The sequence below is a fragment of the Mobula hypostoma genome, chromosome 3 (genome assembly GCF_963921235.1).
Source record: "Mobula hypostoma chromosome 3, sMobHyp1.1, whole genome shotgun sequence".
NCBI lineage: Eukaryota > Metazoa > Chordata > Chondrichthyes > Myliobatiformes > Myliobatidae > Mobula > Mobula hypostoma.
Window position 1 is genome coordinate 192,473,300 of NC_086099.1, and position 15,340 is coordinate 192,488,639.

The 15,340-nt window shown below is 42.2% G+C and overlaps 1 protein-coding gene across 6 annotated transcripts in view; it reads left to right on the top strand.

Moving 5' to 3' along the window:
* Positions 1-15,340, top strand: part of jcada (junctional cadherin 5 associated a) — a 200,657-nt gene that overhangs the window by 127,316 nt on the left and 58,001 nt on the right. For 5 of the 6 annotated variants that reach the window (XM_063044304.1, XM_063044300.1, XM_063044307.1 and 2 more), the window contains exon 3: positions 6,493-6,860. In XM_063044304.1, coding sequence (XP_062900374.1) covers positions 6,556-6,860 — 305 coding nt within the window. In that variant the 5' untranslated portion in view covers positions 6,493-6,555. Of the gene's footprint in view, positions 1-3,629; positions 6,861-15,340 lie in introns of those variants that run through there. The other variant, XM_063044306.1, reaches the window with a different exon arrangement.

A 15,340-nucleotide genomic window follows, 5' to 3' on the forward strand; every position in this document is an offset into this window, starting at 1 on the left:
CCCATGAAGGGATCAGCTATTCTGGATTGGATGTTGTGTAACGAACTAGTTTTGATTAGGGAGTTTAAGGTAAAGGAACCCACAGGAGACAGATATCATGATAGAATTCACCCTGCAATTTGAGAGGGAGGCGCTAAAGCCAGATGTGTCAGTATTACAGTGGAATAGAGAGAATTATAGAAGCATGAGAGAGAAATTGGATAAAGTTGATTAGAAGGAGACATCAGCAGGGATGACAGTAGAGCAGCAATGACTGGGGTTTCTGGAAACAATTTTGAAGGCACAGGATATATCCCAAAAAAGAAGCAATATTCTAAAGGCAAGTTGACACAACTATGGTTGACAAGAGAAGTTGAAGCCAACATAAAAGCAAAAGAGAGAGCATATAATAGAGCATATAATAGAGCAAAAATGAGTGGGAATTTAGAGGATTGGGAACCTTTTAAAAATCAACCGAATGCAACTAAAAAAGCGATAAGGAGGGAAAAGATGAAATATGAAGTTAAGCTATCCAATAATATCAAAGAGGATACCAACCTTTTTTCAGATCTATAAAAAGCAGAAGAGAGTAGATATCGGACCGTGGGAAAACGACAATGAAGGGGTAGTAATGGGGGACAAGGAAATAGTGGAAGAACTGACTAAGTATTTTGCATCAGTTTTCACTGTGGAAAACACTCGCAGTACGCCGGAGGTTTGAGAGTGTGATAGAGCAAAAGTGAGTGCAGTTGCTATTATGAGGGAGAAGGTACTTGGGAAGTTGAAAGGTCTGAGGTAGATAATTCACCTGGGCCAGATGGACTACACCCCAGGGCTCAAAAGAGGTAGTTGAAGAGATTGTGGAGGCAGTAGTAATGATCTTTCAAGATTCAGTAAATTCTGGCATGGATTGCACTCTTCAAGAATGGAGGAAGGCAGAAGAAAGGAAATTATAGGCCATTAACCTGGCTTCAGTGGTTGGGAAAATGCTGGATTCGATTGTTAAGGATGAGGTTTTGGGGTACCTGAAGGCACGTTGCTAAAGTAGGCTAATGTCATCATGGTTTCCCTGAAGGGAAAATCTTGCCTGACAAATCTGTTAGAATTCTTTGAGGAAATAAAAGCAGGATAGACAAAGGGGAATCAGCGGATACTGTGTACTTGGATTTTCAGAAGGCCTTTGATGAGGTGCCACACCTCAGGCTGCTTAGCAGGATAAGAGCCCATGGTATTACAGGAAAGATACTAGCCTAGATAGAGCACTGGCTGATCGGCAGGAGGCAAAAAGTGCACATAAGGGGAACCTTTTCTGATTGGCTGCTGCGACTAGTGGGGTTCCACAGGAGTCTGTGTTGGAAACACTTCTTGTTAAGTTATATGTCAATGACTTGAATAACAGAATTGATGGTTTTGTGGCCAAGTTTGCAGACAATATGAAGATAGGTGGAGGGGCAGGTAGTGCTGAGGGAGCAGTGAGGCTGCATTATGACTTGATACAGATTAACAGAATGGGAAAAACGTGGCAGATGGAATATAGTCTTGGGAAGGGTCATGCACTTTGGAAGAAAGAACAAAGCATAAACTATTTTCTAAACAGAGAGAAAATTCAAAAATCTGAGAGGCAAGGGGTCTTGAGCAACCTGGTGCAGGATTCCGTAAAGGTTAAGTTTCGGGTTAAGTCTGTGGAGAGGAAGGCATATGCAATGTTAGCATTCATTTCTGGAGGACTAGAATAAAAAACTGGTAAGTATCTTATAAAACTCTAGCATTACTTGGAATATTTTGAGCAGTTTTGGGCCCCTTATCTAAGAAAGGATATGCTGAAATTGGAGAGGTTGAAAGGAGTTTCACAAAAATGATTCTGGGAATGAAAGGCTTGTCATACAAGGAGCATTTGTTGGCCCTGGGCCTGTACGCGCTAGAATTTAGAAGAATAAAGGGAGAATCTCATTGAAACCTGGTGCCTTTCAGCCATTCTTATGGATTGAAATGATTCAGCTAAAGACTGGTGATGGTGATAGTGGGATCTTAGGGGGAAGCTGAGGAGGATCAACTACACTGTCTGAATGCGATTGTGAATGTTCAGATACAGTATATACCGGCACTCATACATTGCTAAATTCTATCACTTTTGACCATGTGGACGTCCTTCATGTATCCTCTCATAGCCAGATGTTAAATTGTCTACTAGATTTTATGGTTGGGTATAGCAGGACTGCAAAGGTCTGATCTGACCTATTGGCTGTGGAATCACTTTGTTAGTGGCATACTGCTTTTACGGTTTACCATACAGGTTGTCTCATGTTGCAATTTCACAAAGTTTGCACCTCATTAACTATACACCCAGCATACCTTTCTGCACCTCATAGTTATGGTAGAGTGAGAGATAGGCCACAGTTTACAGATTAGCTTACAGATGCAACCCTGTCCTAGCTCATGGATGCCAAGTATTCAGCTGTTACATCTATTCTGAGTCAAACTTGTTTAGCATAATTGTAAAGCTGAACGCAAATGAGGTTACCCTCACTGTAAAGTCAGGCCTTCACCTCCATTTGGAGCATCATATGATTACACCTACTAGTGCTGTCATTATTAAGGATCATCACCACCAGGATATGTCCTCTTCTGATTATTACCATCAGGAAGCAGATACAGGAGCCTAAAGGCACAAACTCAATGTTTAATGAATAGCTTCGTCCCTTCCATCATCACATTTCTGAACAGTCCATGAACTCATCTACACTACCTTGCCATTCCTCCTTTGCACCATTTAGTTTATTGTTGTAACTTCTAGTACATTTTTATGCCTTATACTGCCCTGCTGCCATCAAACAAAAATTTTCACAACATATGTCTGTGATTCTACTGTAAGGATCAAAGAAACAGAAGCCAGAATATTTTCCTCATGTCTGCACCGCCATTCAATAAGATAATGGCTGGTTTCTTTTTCCTATAGTAACCCCTTATTTCATGATTGTCAGGATATCCAAAAATATCTATCAATCCCCGTCTTGAATCGACTTAACTGAACCTCCACAACCATCTTCAGTGTAGAACTCCAAAGACTTTCCACACTCTGGGTGAAGAAGTTCCTTCTTATCTCAGACATAAATGGATGACTCACTGATCTTGGGAGTTTGGTCCCTGATTCGAGACATCACAGCTGAACAAGATAACAACTCCACATCCACACTGTTCATTCTCATAATAATGCTGTAATCTCAAAGGGATCTCTCTTATTCACAGTTTGCTTAACTTCTCCTCAGGGCCCCTTACCCTTCTCAATGTGAACCCTTCTGACACTCTCAATATTGCTTGCAGATCTTTCATTCAGTAGGGAGACTAAACTTGTATCTAACATTTTAATCACATAGTCAAGCCTTTCTTGTTCTCATATTTACATCTTATTTATATCAAGGCCAATATATATAGCTTATAATACATAATTTGCCTTCTGAGTCATTTGTAGTACTGCATGTTAACTAGTGCCCGACGCCGGCCCCCTAGGTCTGAGTCGACGTAGTAGTAGTAGTAGTAATATGTTAACTTCCAAAGATTTGTGTACAAGGACACACAGGTCCCTCTAAACACTTTTTTTAAAATATATTTTTCTACTAATGTTGTGACATCACATTTTCCACATGCCAAGTCAAATCAAGTTTATTGTCATTTAGCTATATGCATGTTTATAATGTATATAAGCATATAATGTGTATAGAAACAAGATAATGTTTCTTTGAACCAGGGTGTAAAGCACATAGTACACATAACACTCCATAGCTTATGAAAGTAAGGATAAGATCTACAGATGAATCACAAATAAAAAAACTAAAGAGCATTAATGTTAAATAATTGTAAGGTACGGAATAGATGAACTATTGACACTTTGAATATGAAGCAGCAGGGAGTTCAGAAGCCTAGCGACTTGGGAGAAGAACCTATGCCCTCGTTTGCTATGCCCTCAGTCATCCACTTCTCCGTCCTCCACACCCCTGAAGTCCTTCAGCATCCTGTATCCTCCTTACAACGCACAGCTTCGTATCACCAGGAAATCCTCCGGATATACTTTATTTGATCTTCTCATTCAATTATTGATAAAGGCTGCAAACAGCTGAGGCATCAGCTCCAATCAGCACCCCACTAATCACGGCCTCCAACATAAAAACGGCGGAATTACTCCTACTCTGTTTTCTGTTCATTAATCAATCTTCCACCCATGCCAGCATAACCTCTAATTTTGTTTAATAATCCATACAGCGCATTATCAAAACTCTTCAGAAAGGACACAAACATGCCATCTGCTAATCACCCAGATAGTTACAAATAGATTTGTCACATACTGTGTGATTCTACCGTCATATGTCCACATTGACCCTGCATAATCCTATTACGCTTTTCAGAGCATTTTATTGCCACTATGTTGGAATCCCTCTGACCTGCAGTTCCCCATTTTCACGCTCTTCGTTCTTAAAAAAAATTGTGCCACATTTGCATGACCCACTGAGTTCCTCCAGATTTTTGAGTGCTGGTTCAAATTCCAGAATCTACAGTTTCCTCTGTCTCAACCTTGAAGACCTGAATGTTTGCTTCCCTTGTTCTATGTCTTATCAACTATACACTTTGCTTTATTTTAGATTCACTGCCATTATATTCCTCCACATCACATGTATTCTCACAATCCTGGATTCCCTCTGGTCAGAACAACTGTCTTTAATACCAGCTTTCAAATGTAGCCCCAAATTCTCCAGTCCCATTACTGTCATCAGCCACATTTTATTCCAAGAAGGTGAATAAAAATGTTATTAATATTACAATTGTATAATTTCCAAAAATTATATTTGATGTGATTGTTAACCATATGGGCATATGCATTTGAAGCAGGTGGCCACTCTGCCCCTCTAGACTGTTCTGCCTTTAAGAACATGGCTGATCAGGTTGTAACATTATACATTGTACCACATATCCAGATTCAGATTATGCCTGACCAGAGGTTTTCATCCCAGTAAACAAAGGTGATTCTTAATGGTTTTCCTTGATCAGTTTTTGCTTATTTTTAACTAACAGCATTTAATGTTCAGGTTGGAATTTCTATACATTTATTGGGCTGCTGTGAAATGGATCTCTTCAAATTCTGTCAGGGGAGTGGAAAGGCTACCTCAGAAACGTGTTCTGCAGTTTCCACAGTGATTATGTGCACCTCACTGGAGAAACAGGGAGTTAGTGTGGGAAAGACATCAGCAAAGCTTAATGCACAACATTTCTGACATTGCAGTTAGGAGGTTCACAACCCAACGGGAGCTAAAGCAGAATGAAGTGCCAAGGATAAGATGTAGAAACTTTCTGCAGACAGCCAACCCTCCTCACCTTCTCTTCTGCACACAACCTTCCCTCTCCCAACACACATCCACCTCCTGACAATCATTTGATGCATCTGAGCCAGAACTCAACAGTTCAGAAAATGAAGAAGAATGTCATTAAAATCCACCAGATACTGAAAGCGCTGGAGAGTGTGACTGTGGAAGGGTAGTAGGAGGGGCTGGGATCTCAGCCTTAGAAATCAAGAGACATCCCTTTAGAACTAAGAGGAGGAGGAATTTCTTCAACCAGAAGGTGGTGAATCTGTGAGAATTCATTGTCTCAGGGTGCAGTGGCAGCAGCAACCAAATCATTGGATGTATTCAGGACATAAATTGATAGGTTTTTGATTGGTAAGGGGGTTAAGGACTATTGTGAGAATGTGACAGAAAAATCATCTGTCATTGAATTGTGGGGTGATTCCAGGCCAGGTGGCGTAATTCTGCTCCTAGTCTCACCACGTCTCCAATACACCTCACACCCCACGCCCTCCTGACACTCCTCACCTCTCTTGACCCATCTCACTATACCCCTAGCGCGCCATCTTCCCCCTTGAAAAACCACACCCTCTCCCGATAGACCTCATACCTCGCCCCCCCCCCCCATGTTTACCGCACACAATACACCTTCGGCCATATCCGTCCCCGTTCGAGTTAATTAGTTATTATCGCGGTCAGTTGATGGCATCTGTTCACCTTGATTAACAGCTAAATGTAACATTGAGGTTATTTTCCTCCTCGGCTGCCTCGGTGTGAGGTTGCCGGACCTCTGACCCACGGAATTTTGTTTTACGTTCGGCTTTTAAAAATCGCGAGTTTTCCCTTTTTGGAGTGCCTATTAAGTGCTAAAAGCTGTTGTCAAAAGACAAGGCTCCGATGCCGAAACGACCGAGTCAGCAGCACTCCTCATAGCTGCCTTCTGATAAAAGTGCAGAGAAATATTATCTGGAGGGAAACGGTGCAAACATATTCGTAGTGGGTGTCTGAGCGTGTGCAGTTCAGCGCTACAGACTGGATTGTCACAGCGGGATTACCGGGGTCAGGAACGGAGTAAAACTGAATCTTAGTAATGTCAGCAACCGGGTTACTAACTCGTGAATCTCGGTAGAAAGAAGATGAACGTTCGGTTACATTCTGCTCTCCTTTTATGCACATACAGTGATGGCTTCTGCTGCAAAGCGGTGCGTCGGAGCTACCTGCTGTGACTGAAGCCTTTGGCAACATGTTCAGCGTGGAGGACCTCCTGATTTCTCATGGCTATCAACCCTCGAAGAGAAACGCAGGGGACAAGCCCCCGTCTTCGTCCTCCTCCGACAGTCTGGAACCCGGGGGCCACTCTGAAGTCAGGCGCAAGCCCGGGTGCGAAGGGGAGAGAGGCGGCGGCGGCGGCAGCAGCAGTAGCAGCGACAGCGGTGGTAGGCAGCGCCGAGTGGAGGACGACCTGAGTGACGGCGAGGGCAGGCAGGTCGGTGGCGGGTGCTGTCCTCAGGTGCACCGTCTGCTCCCGCCGTCGGCCGACGGGAGCCGGTGAGTTGCCTAACTCTTAGAGTGGGCAGTGTGCTCGTATGAATGATGAGTCAGTGCTCTCGGACTTCCGAGTTCCTTCGCAGTGACCCCGTTTGTATTTGCATAGCGCCTCTGGCAACTTTAGGACTTTAAAGCCGGCCAAGTGATTTTTTTTTTGCAGACACAAGAGAGAATGCGAATACTGGAGTGTGGAGCAACAATCTGCCGCAGCAACTCCGGGAGTCAGGGAGTGTCTAAATGAACCCGAAACATTCACTGTCACAGATGTTGAGTTCCTCCAGCAGTTTGTGTGTTTGTGCTTTTTAGTGTGTGTAGGTTGGTCACCGTAGTGGTGATGGGGAAATTTTACAAGGCCCCCCGGGGGGGGGGGAGGCAACTTTTAACACGCAGAGGGTGGTGGGTATATGGAACAAACTGCCAGAGGAGTGATAGAAATGGGTACGATTACAACGTTTAAAATGCATTTGGAAAAGTACAGGGATAGGAAAGGCTTAGAGGGACATCAAATGCAGATATATAGGACTAGTTCTGCATGAACCAGCTGGGCCAAATAGCAGTTTTTTCCCTGCAGTATAGTGTTATGACTCTGACTGGATAGAGAACAGAAGGAAAAATTCCAGTGGTAAAAATACTAAAACCCTTGGAGGATTCCAGAGACTATCAGAAAAAATCAAATCAGTTTAATTATTATTCATGCCATACAGCTGAAGGAGACAGCATGATAACAGGTGAAGAGATGGTCCATTCAATAAGATCATGGACCATCTAACACTGTCCCTGATTCCACCTTGCCACTGTCTACTCAACTCCTCTGTAGCTTGATTGTTTACTAGTTTCTGCCTTGAATGTATTCAATGGCCCCACCTCCATTACCATCTGAGGCAGTGAATCATCGTCCACAGGAAAGAAACTATTCCTTATTTTCATCCTAAATGTGCTAACTCTTAATTCTGAACACATTCCTCAATTCCTCATATCCTCATGGATGAGATAAGGTCATTTCTCCTTTATATGCATTTTACTGAGTATAGGCCTGGCTCTCTCAGCCTCTCCAATCAGCCACTAAGTTCCAGAAATTAACACAGTAAACTTTCTCTGTGCTGCCTCTAATGCAAACACATCGTTCCTTAAATATAGAGGAAAGAAATAATCCCAGGAATGAAAGGTTTAACATATGAGCGGTGTTTGATGGCCCTGGGGCCTTAACTCGATGGAGTTCAGAAGTGTGAGGTGGAATCTCATTTGGAGACTGGAAGGCCTGGATAGAGTTGATAAGCAGAGTTGTTTCCATTAGTAGAAGAGTCTAGGGTCAGAATAAAGGGATGTTCCTTTAAAACTGAGACGAGGAATTTCTTCACCCAGAGGGTAGTGGATCTGTAGAATCTGTTGCCACAGGAGGCCAAGTCCTTGGGTGCATTTAAAGTAAAGGTTAACAGGTTCTTGATTATTAAATGGCTTTGGGGAGAAGGTTGGTGAATGGGGATGAAAACGATCAGCCATGATTTTATAATATGGTTGAGAAGGATAATAAATCAGCCATGATAGAATATCAGGGCACACTCGATGGGCCGAGTGGCCTAATTCTGCAGCTATGGTTTTAGCAGAGAATATTGTGATGTAATCCAACAAGTATCAAGGAACTCTGTAGTTTCGCAGCTTCTGTGCGATGGAGATAGATTCACAATCAGTGTGCTGTTGGCAGTACAGTTAACAGGAGGCCAGGAAATCTAAGATGATCTAATTTTCTTTTGTAATTTCCCACATCCATATTCATAATGGAGTACCAGGAATTTTACTTTCATCTACAACTTCAGTCTGCACTCTTAAGGAAATCCTAATGGTCTAGCTAACTTGACAATCCTAATTTCAACCATTTGTTCGGAGTGAGAGAAGTATGTACAGGGAATGAGATCTTCCACATTGAGCTTTGCCACATTTCTCCATGGATTTTGGTCAATCGTCAAGTATCAAGGAGATTCACAAGCTGAGCTCTGATGTTATTTGGATTCTGACTATGTGTTAACCATGGGATGCTGTTCCAGTAGATCATGGCATCCTCTTCAGGACAACCAGACCCTGAAGTGGGCCAATTAGGTTAATTAATTTTATTGAACAGTCAGTGCTGTTATGGGGAGAAATGTAGAGAACGAAGTTTTCTTGACGGCAGGAAATTCATGCCTAGTGCCGGGAGCATTAGCAACTTTCAGTGACTGAAATCTTGAACTGGTGCTCTCTCCAAAAAGCCTGAGGATACTGGATCAGTTGAATTGTCCAACACTGAGTGATATAGGCAATTAGGTAATTAACTAAGAGCTTCAAAAGATGTGAAACAACAGCATGTGTATAAAAGTTGAGGGAGGTATAAATATAATTGAATTTGTTGCAGAAGAATGACTTGGTCCTGTTTGCATTGCACTTTCTTATCCTGTCGTGTCATACGTACTGAGCAGTCTTGGCAGGGTGGACGTGGACAGAATATTTCATGTTGTGGGGGAAATCTAGTGCAAAACTAATGATATGAAAATGGGCTATCATCCACTTCAGGCAGTGGTGAGGTATATATTTCACCAGAGGGTCATTAGTCATTGAGAGTCTCTTCCACAAAAGGCATTGGAAGCAGAATCTTTCTTTTAAGGCTGAGGAAGATACTTTCAGTGGCTACTTTATTAGGTACACGAGTAGAATCCAGTCTGGTCTTCTGCTGTTGTAGACCATCCACTGCAAGGTTTGATGTGTTTTGGATTCACAGGTGCTCTTCTTGTTGCCAAACGTGGACATTTGAATTACTGTCACCTTTCTGTTAGCTTGAACCAGTCTGGCCATTCTCCTCTGACCTCTCCCATTTAACATGGCATTTTCACCCACAAAACTGCTTCTCACTAGATGTTTTGTTTTTTGTACCATTCTCTGTTACCTCCAGGGCAGGGCTTCCCAACTTTGTTTATGCCATGGAGCCTTACCATTAACCGAGGTTGTGGAGCCCAGGTTAAGAACTCCCTGCTCTAGAGACTGCATGAAAATCCCAGCAGATCAGCAGTTTCTGAGATACTCAACCACTCTGCCTGACACCAGCAATTATTCTACAGTCAAAGTCAATTTGTTCTCATTTCTTCCCCATTCTGATGTGTGGTCTCAACAACAATTGAACCTCTTGACCATGTCAACGTGCTTTTATGCAGTGAGTTCTGCCACATGATTGGCTGATTAGATATTTGTATTAATGAGCAGGTGTACCCAATAAAGAGACCATTGAGTTAAATACCTGATAAACGGTGTGCTGCTGGGGTGGGAAGAAGTTACAGCAGAGATGAACTTACTATCAGATGAGCCATGATTTTATTAAATTTAGAGTGGTCTCAGGGGCTGAAGTGGTTTACTCAGGAGCTCCTTATTTTAATTAGTATGTACCTTCTTTGGCATAAAGAAGTTCACTGAACATTCTTCTTGCATGCCTAATAAATTGAGTCACAGTGGGATTGGCAAGTGGTGGAATTTTCTATTTCTCCCATGCCAAACATCCCACACTTCCTGATATCCACACGCTCTCTCTGGCGAAGAGTCCCTGAACTGAAATACTCAGTCTTTGCTTTGCACAGCTGGGAGATTGGCAAATTCTGATGCATTCTTAACTGTACCCACTAATATAAATGTTATGTTGTCATATGTTTCATGTATGTTTGTTGATATGCTCGTCTAAGTTGAAGCCAAAGTTTTGCATTAAGGAATAAAATAGCAAAATGCAGAGTCATTGAGTTGTACAGCAGAAAAATGGGGCCTTCAGCCCATGGACCTTTTTTGTCTATCTGTGCTAATTTGTCCACATTAAGTCCATACCTTTCTAGGTCTTGCCTATTTAAGTGCTTGTCTAAATGTCCGTTAAATGTAGTAACTGTATCCTTTGACAGCTAGTTCCAGTTAAAGTACAGGTAAGGATGGGGCTTGGTTGTATTTTAGAAAATTGTCTATATCGTGATTTTCTTTATTGTAAAGCCGGAAAAGGCTGACAAGGGAAGGTACAGACTGCATAAAAGCCAAGGGAAGGGCATATAAGGTAGCAAAAGTGAGTGGGGATTTGGATGATTGGGAAGCTTTTAAAATCCAACAAAAGACAACTAAAAAAAAGCTATAAGAAGGGAAAAGATGAAATATGAGGGCAAACTAGCCAATAGCAAAAAGCAGGATACTGAAAGTTTTTTCAGTTATCTAAAGAGTCAAAGGGAGGGTGAGAGTTGATATTGGACCACTGGAGAATGATGCTGGTGAGGTTGTAATGGGGGACAAAGAAATGGCAGATGAACTTAATGGGTACTTTGCATCTGTCTTCACTGTGGAAGACACTAACAGTGTGCCAGAGGTCCATGAATGTCTGGGAGCATGAGTGAGTGTCATTGCTATAACAAAGGAAAAAGTGGAAGGCAAACTCAAAGGTCTTAAGGTGGATAAGTCATCTGGACCAGATGGACTACAACTCAGAGTCCTGAGAGAGGTTGCTGAAGAGATAACAGATGCATTGGTCATGATCTTTCAAGAATCACTTGATTCTAGCATGGTCCCAGAGGACTGGTACATTGCAAATGTCACTCCACTCTCTAAGAAAGAAGGAAGGCAAAAGAAAGGAAATTATAGGCCAGTTAGCCTAACTTCAGTGGTTGGGAAAGTGTTGGAGTTTATTATTAAGGATGAAGTTTTGGGTACTTGGAGACTAATGATAAAATAAGTCAAAGTCAGCATGGTTTCTCTAAAGGGAAATCTTGCCTGATAAATCAGTTAGAGTTCTTTGAGGAAGTAACGAGCAAGGTGGACAAAGGAGAGGCAGTAGATGTCATTTAGTTGGATTTCCAGAAGGGCACAGCCTCAAAATTCAAGTGTGACATTTCAGAACAGTGCTGAGGAGAGAGTAGTAAATCTGTGGCATGGTCTGCCACAGACTGCGGTGGCGGCCACATCTATGAGTATATTTAAGGCCGAAGTTGGTAGTTTCCTGATCGGTCAGGGCATCAAAGAATATGGCAAGAAGGCAGGTGTACGGGGCTGTGAGATTCAGGACCAGCCATGATGGAATGGCGAAGCAGACTCATGGGCTGAATGGCCTAATTTACTCTTGTGTCTTATGGGCTTGTGGTCTAAAATCTGAAAGTGCATCAAGTTACACAAATATTTTTGTGTTTACTTATTTGTGTTTTTTTCCACATAGATTCTGTAACAGTGAATTTCATTCCATATCTCAAATTTTTGGAGAAAGACATGAATTTTGTCAGTAAATTCCTGTAATACAGGGGTCATCTGTTTCCTGGTTCATTTCGTTTAAATTGCTATATGTTTGTATGCATGTACGGTACTGTAGTTGTCAACGTGGAGTGGAAGGTGAGTTTGTAAACCTGGCAGAAGCAAACTGTGATGGGAGTGGTGGGAGTGGAATGTCAGGGGTGTGGGACAAGTGGCAGAAGTGGAGTGCAGGGGCAGGGAAGGGTACGTGGGTGCAGACACACCCAGCCCTGAGACACCAGGCAAGGTAATTTGATTCCAAGCAACTGGTTTATTAATCATTACAAAATGTCCCTCAGTTGCTTCGTGTTTCCCGCTCCCTCCCTTCTCCCTGCCCTCTTCTCACTCTCAGTCCACAATAGGGACCCATACCAGAATCGCGTTATTCGTCACTCACTTATGTCATGAAATTTGTTTTTTGTGGCAGCAGTACAGTTCAATACATAAAATTACTACATTACTATGCTAGGGGCTGATATATATATGTGGCCAAGACTTTTGCACAGTGCTGTATGTCTTGATCTTTTAGGTACAAATGCAGGTTTCACATGAAGTTGAGGTTAAACTGCTCTAAGTTACATTAACAAAATACCTAACAATGGCACTAAGATATTAATGACGAGGATCATCAGTACTCATGCTCACCAACCCTGTGGGACGCTACATCTGTCCATTCTTAAGGAACACACAAAATGCTGGAGGAACTCCACAAGAAAGACAGCATCTATGGAGGGAAATAAACAGACAACATTTTAAGCCAAGACTCCTCAATAGGATTGGAAAAAAGGGAGCAGAAGCCAAAATAAGAAAGTGAGGGAAGAGAGAGAGAAGGGAGTACCTGCCCACTTCTGTACTACCTATACTCCTCCCCTTCTCATAACCTCCTTATTCTGACTTCTGCCCCGTCCTTTCCAATCCTGATGAAGGGTCTCTGCCTGGACTGTCAACTGTTTACTCTTTTCCACAGATTCTGCCTTTCCTGCTGAGTTCCTCCAGCATTTTCTGTGTGTTCCTCAAGCTTTCCAGTACATGCAGAATCTGTTGTGTTTTTGTCCATTCTTGCCGTGCTCTATGGACTGTCGTCTGCCTTCTCGGTAATGTCTTTCGGTTACCATTGTGAAAATCCTGCGTGAGATTCATGTGATATTTCAGCCATAATTCCCTTTACTGCTCAATTGCTCCTGCTTTCCAGGGTTACTCTCATACCCCTTTCCCATTCCCCTCTGGCTGCAGACTGAATTGTGAACAATCACTGATATACCCTTGTCTCTGCCAATTTAATCTCCAAAGAGATTTGATCTGATCTTTCTAACTCTTCAAAATAACAGACAGTTCAAAGGTCCCTTTAGTGAAGAGATGTTTACACAACATATCTGTTCTGCAGAATCTTCTCAAGTAATTGAAACCTAAAGATCCTTATCCCAGTTATCAAAAACAGCAGCACATGTATAATTTGGGTATTAGCTATACAATTCTTTAGCCTTTAACTTACAATGCTTTTCACGCTTCGTTCTGTCTATATTACAATTAGAGTTTTAGAAATACCTGAAAAGACCAATAGAAGTCTCTTCTGTGACCAGATTTCTGGAAAGCCTTGTTGCACTGCGTTAAGCTGTGGTGAGCTTTTTCAGAATCAGGGTTATTATCACATCATGAAGTTTGTTTTTTTTGTGGCAGTGGTACAGTGCATGACATAAAATATTACCCAAAGTTGTAATAAAAATAAATATTGCAAAAGAGGACTAGTGAGGTCGTGTTCGTGGACTATTCAGAAATCTGATGGCAGAGGGGACGAAGTTTTTCCTTAAATGTCGAGTGTGGCTCCTGGACTGCCTCCCTGATGGTACTGAGAAGAGGGCATGGCCAGGTGGTAAAGGTCCTTAATGATGGAGGTCACCTTCCTGTGGCACCACTGTTTGAAGGTATCCTCAATGGTGGGGAAGGTTGTGGTCATAATGGAGCTGTCAGAGTCTACAACCTTGTGCAGCCAGTTTCAATCCTCTGGAATGGAGTCCCCACGAGGCAGTGATGCAACCAGACACAATTCTCTGTAAAAAATTCACTAGAGTCTATGTACAAGATCTCCTCAAAGTTCTAATGAAGTATAGCTGCTGGCGTGCCTTCTTGATTGCATTTGTATTTTGGGTCCTGAGATACTGACTTATACAGAGCTTGAGCTGACCCATCCTTCAATTTAGTTTTGTTTTTCTAAACCTCATGGACCGAAGTAATGTGATTTGTTGAAACCATCACCCTCTGTGTGGCGCAGCAGTTCTGCATGTCAAGACTCTAATACTCACAAGGTAGAACAGCACAGTGGCTCCGAAAGACAAATGTGACAGTTAAAAATAGTTCATTGGAACAGAACCATTCACCGACGTATGTGCTTTGCTTCACTGCATCTTTCATCCCATTTCAGATATTGCACCACCATGTTGTGCGAAGAAGCATCAGTGGATGGGAATGAGAAATTCTCACACTTTTCAATGCTTCAGCACAATCTTGCGTAACTTGCTGGTGGTTATTATACACGGATCACTGTCAAGGAGATATTTCAGAATTACATTTTCCTTTTTTGCAATGTCAAAGGGTGTCATCCTAGCTTCTCCTGGCTGTATTTATATTACGCACATTTTGTGAGTACTAACTGCTAATTAATATTGATACTTGAATACAAGCCCTGCAGCTGTCATACCAATCACTGTAAAATGCAAAATAACAAACTCAGGAAAGCACAATAATTAGATGAGTAACTCAATCCAGATGAGTATTTGTAAGGAAAAACTATAAAAGGAAACAAGGAAAGGGAGGAAAGCAAATGCAGCTAAAATAGAAAGCTCAGTTCTAGCACTGATGCAGTCATTAACACGAGTTTCTGCAGATGCTTGAAATCCTGAGCAACACACACAAAATGCTGAAGGAAATCAGATGGAGAGGAATGAAAAATTGGCATTTCAGGCTGAGACCATTCATCAGAGTCTCAGCCCAAAACATTAGCTGTTCATTCCTCTCCTGCTGAGTTCCTCCAGCATTTTGTGTGTGTGTTGCGTTGATACATTAGGTTTGGTTATAGAGTCCTAGAACACGGAAACATAACCTTTGGGCCAGCCAAGATGTTCAACTGTTCTAGACCCACTTGCCCACATTTGGCCCATATCCCTCTAAATTTTTCCCCTCTATGTACCTGTCCAAATACCTTTTAAATATTGTTAATG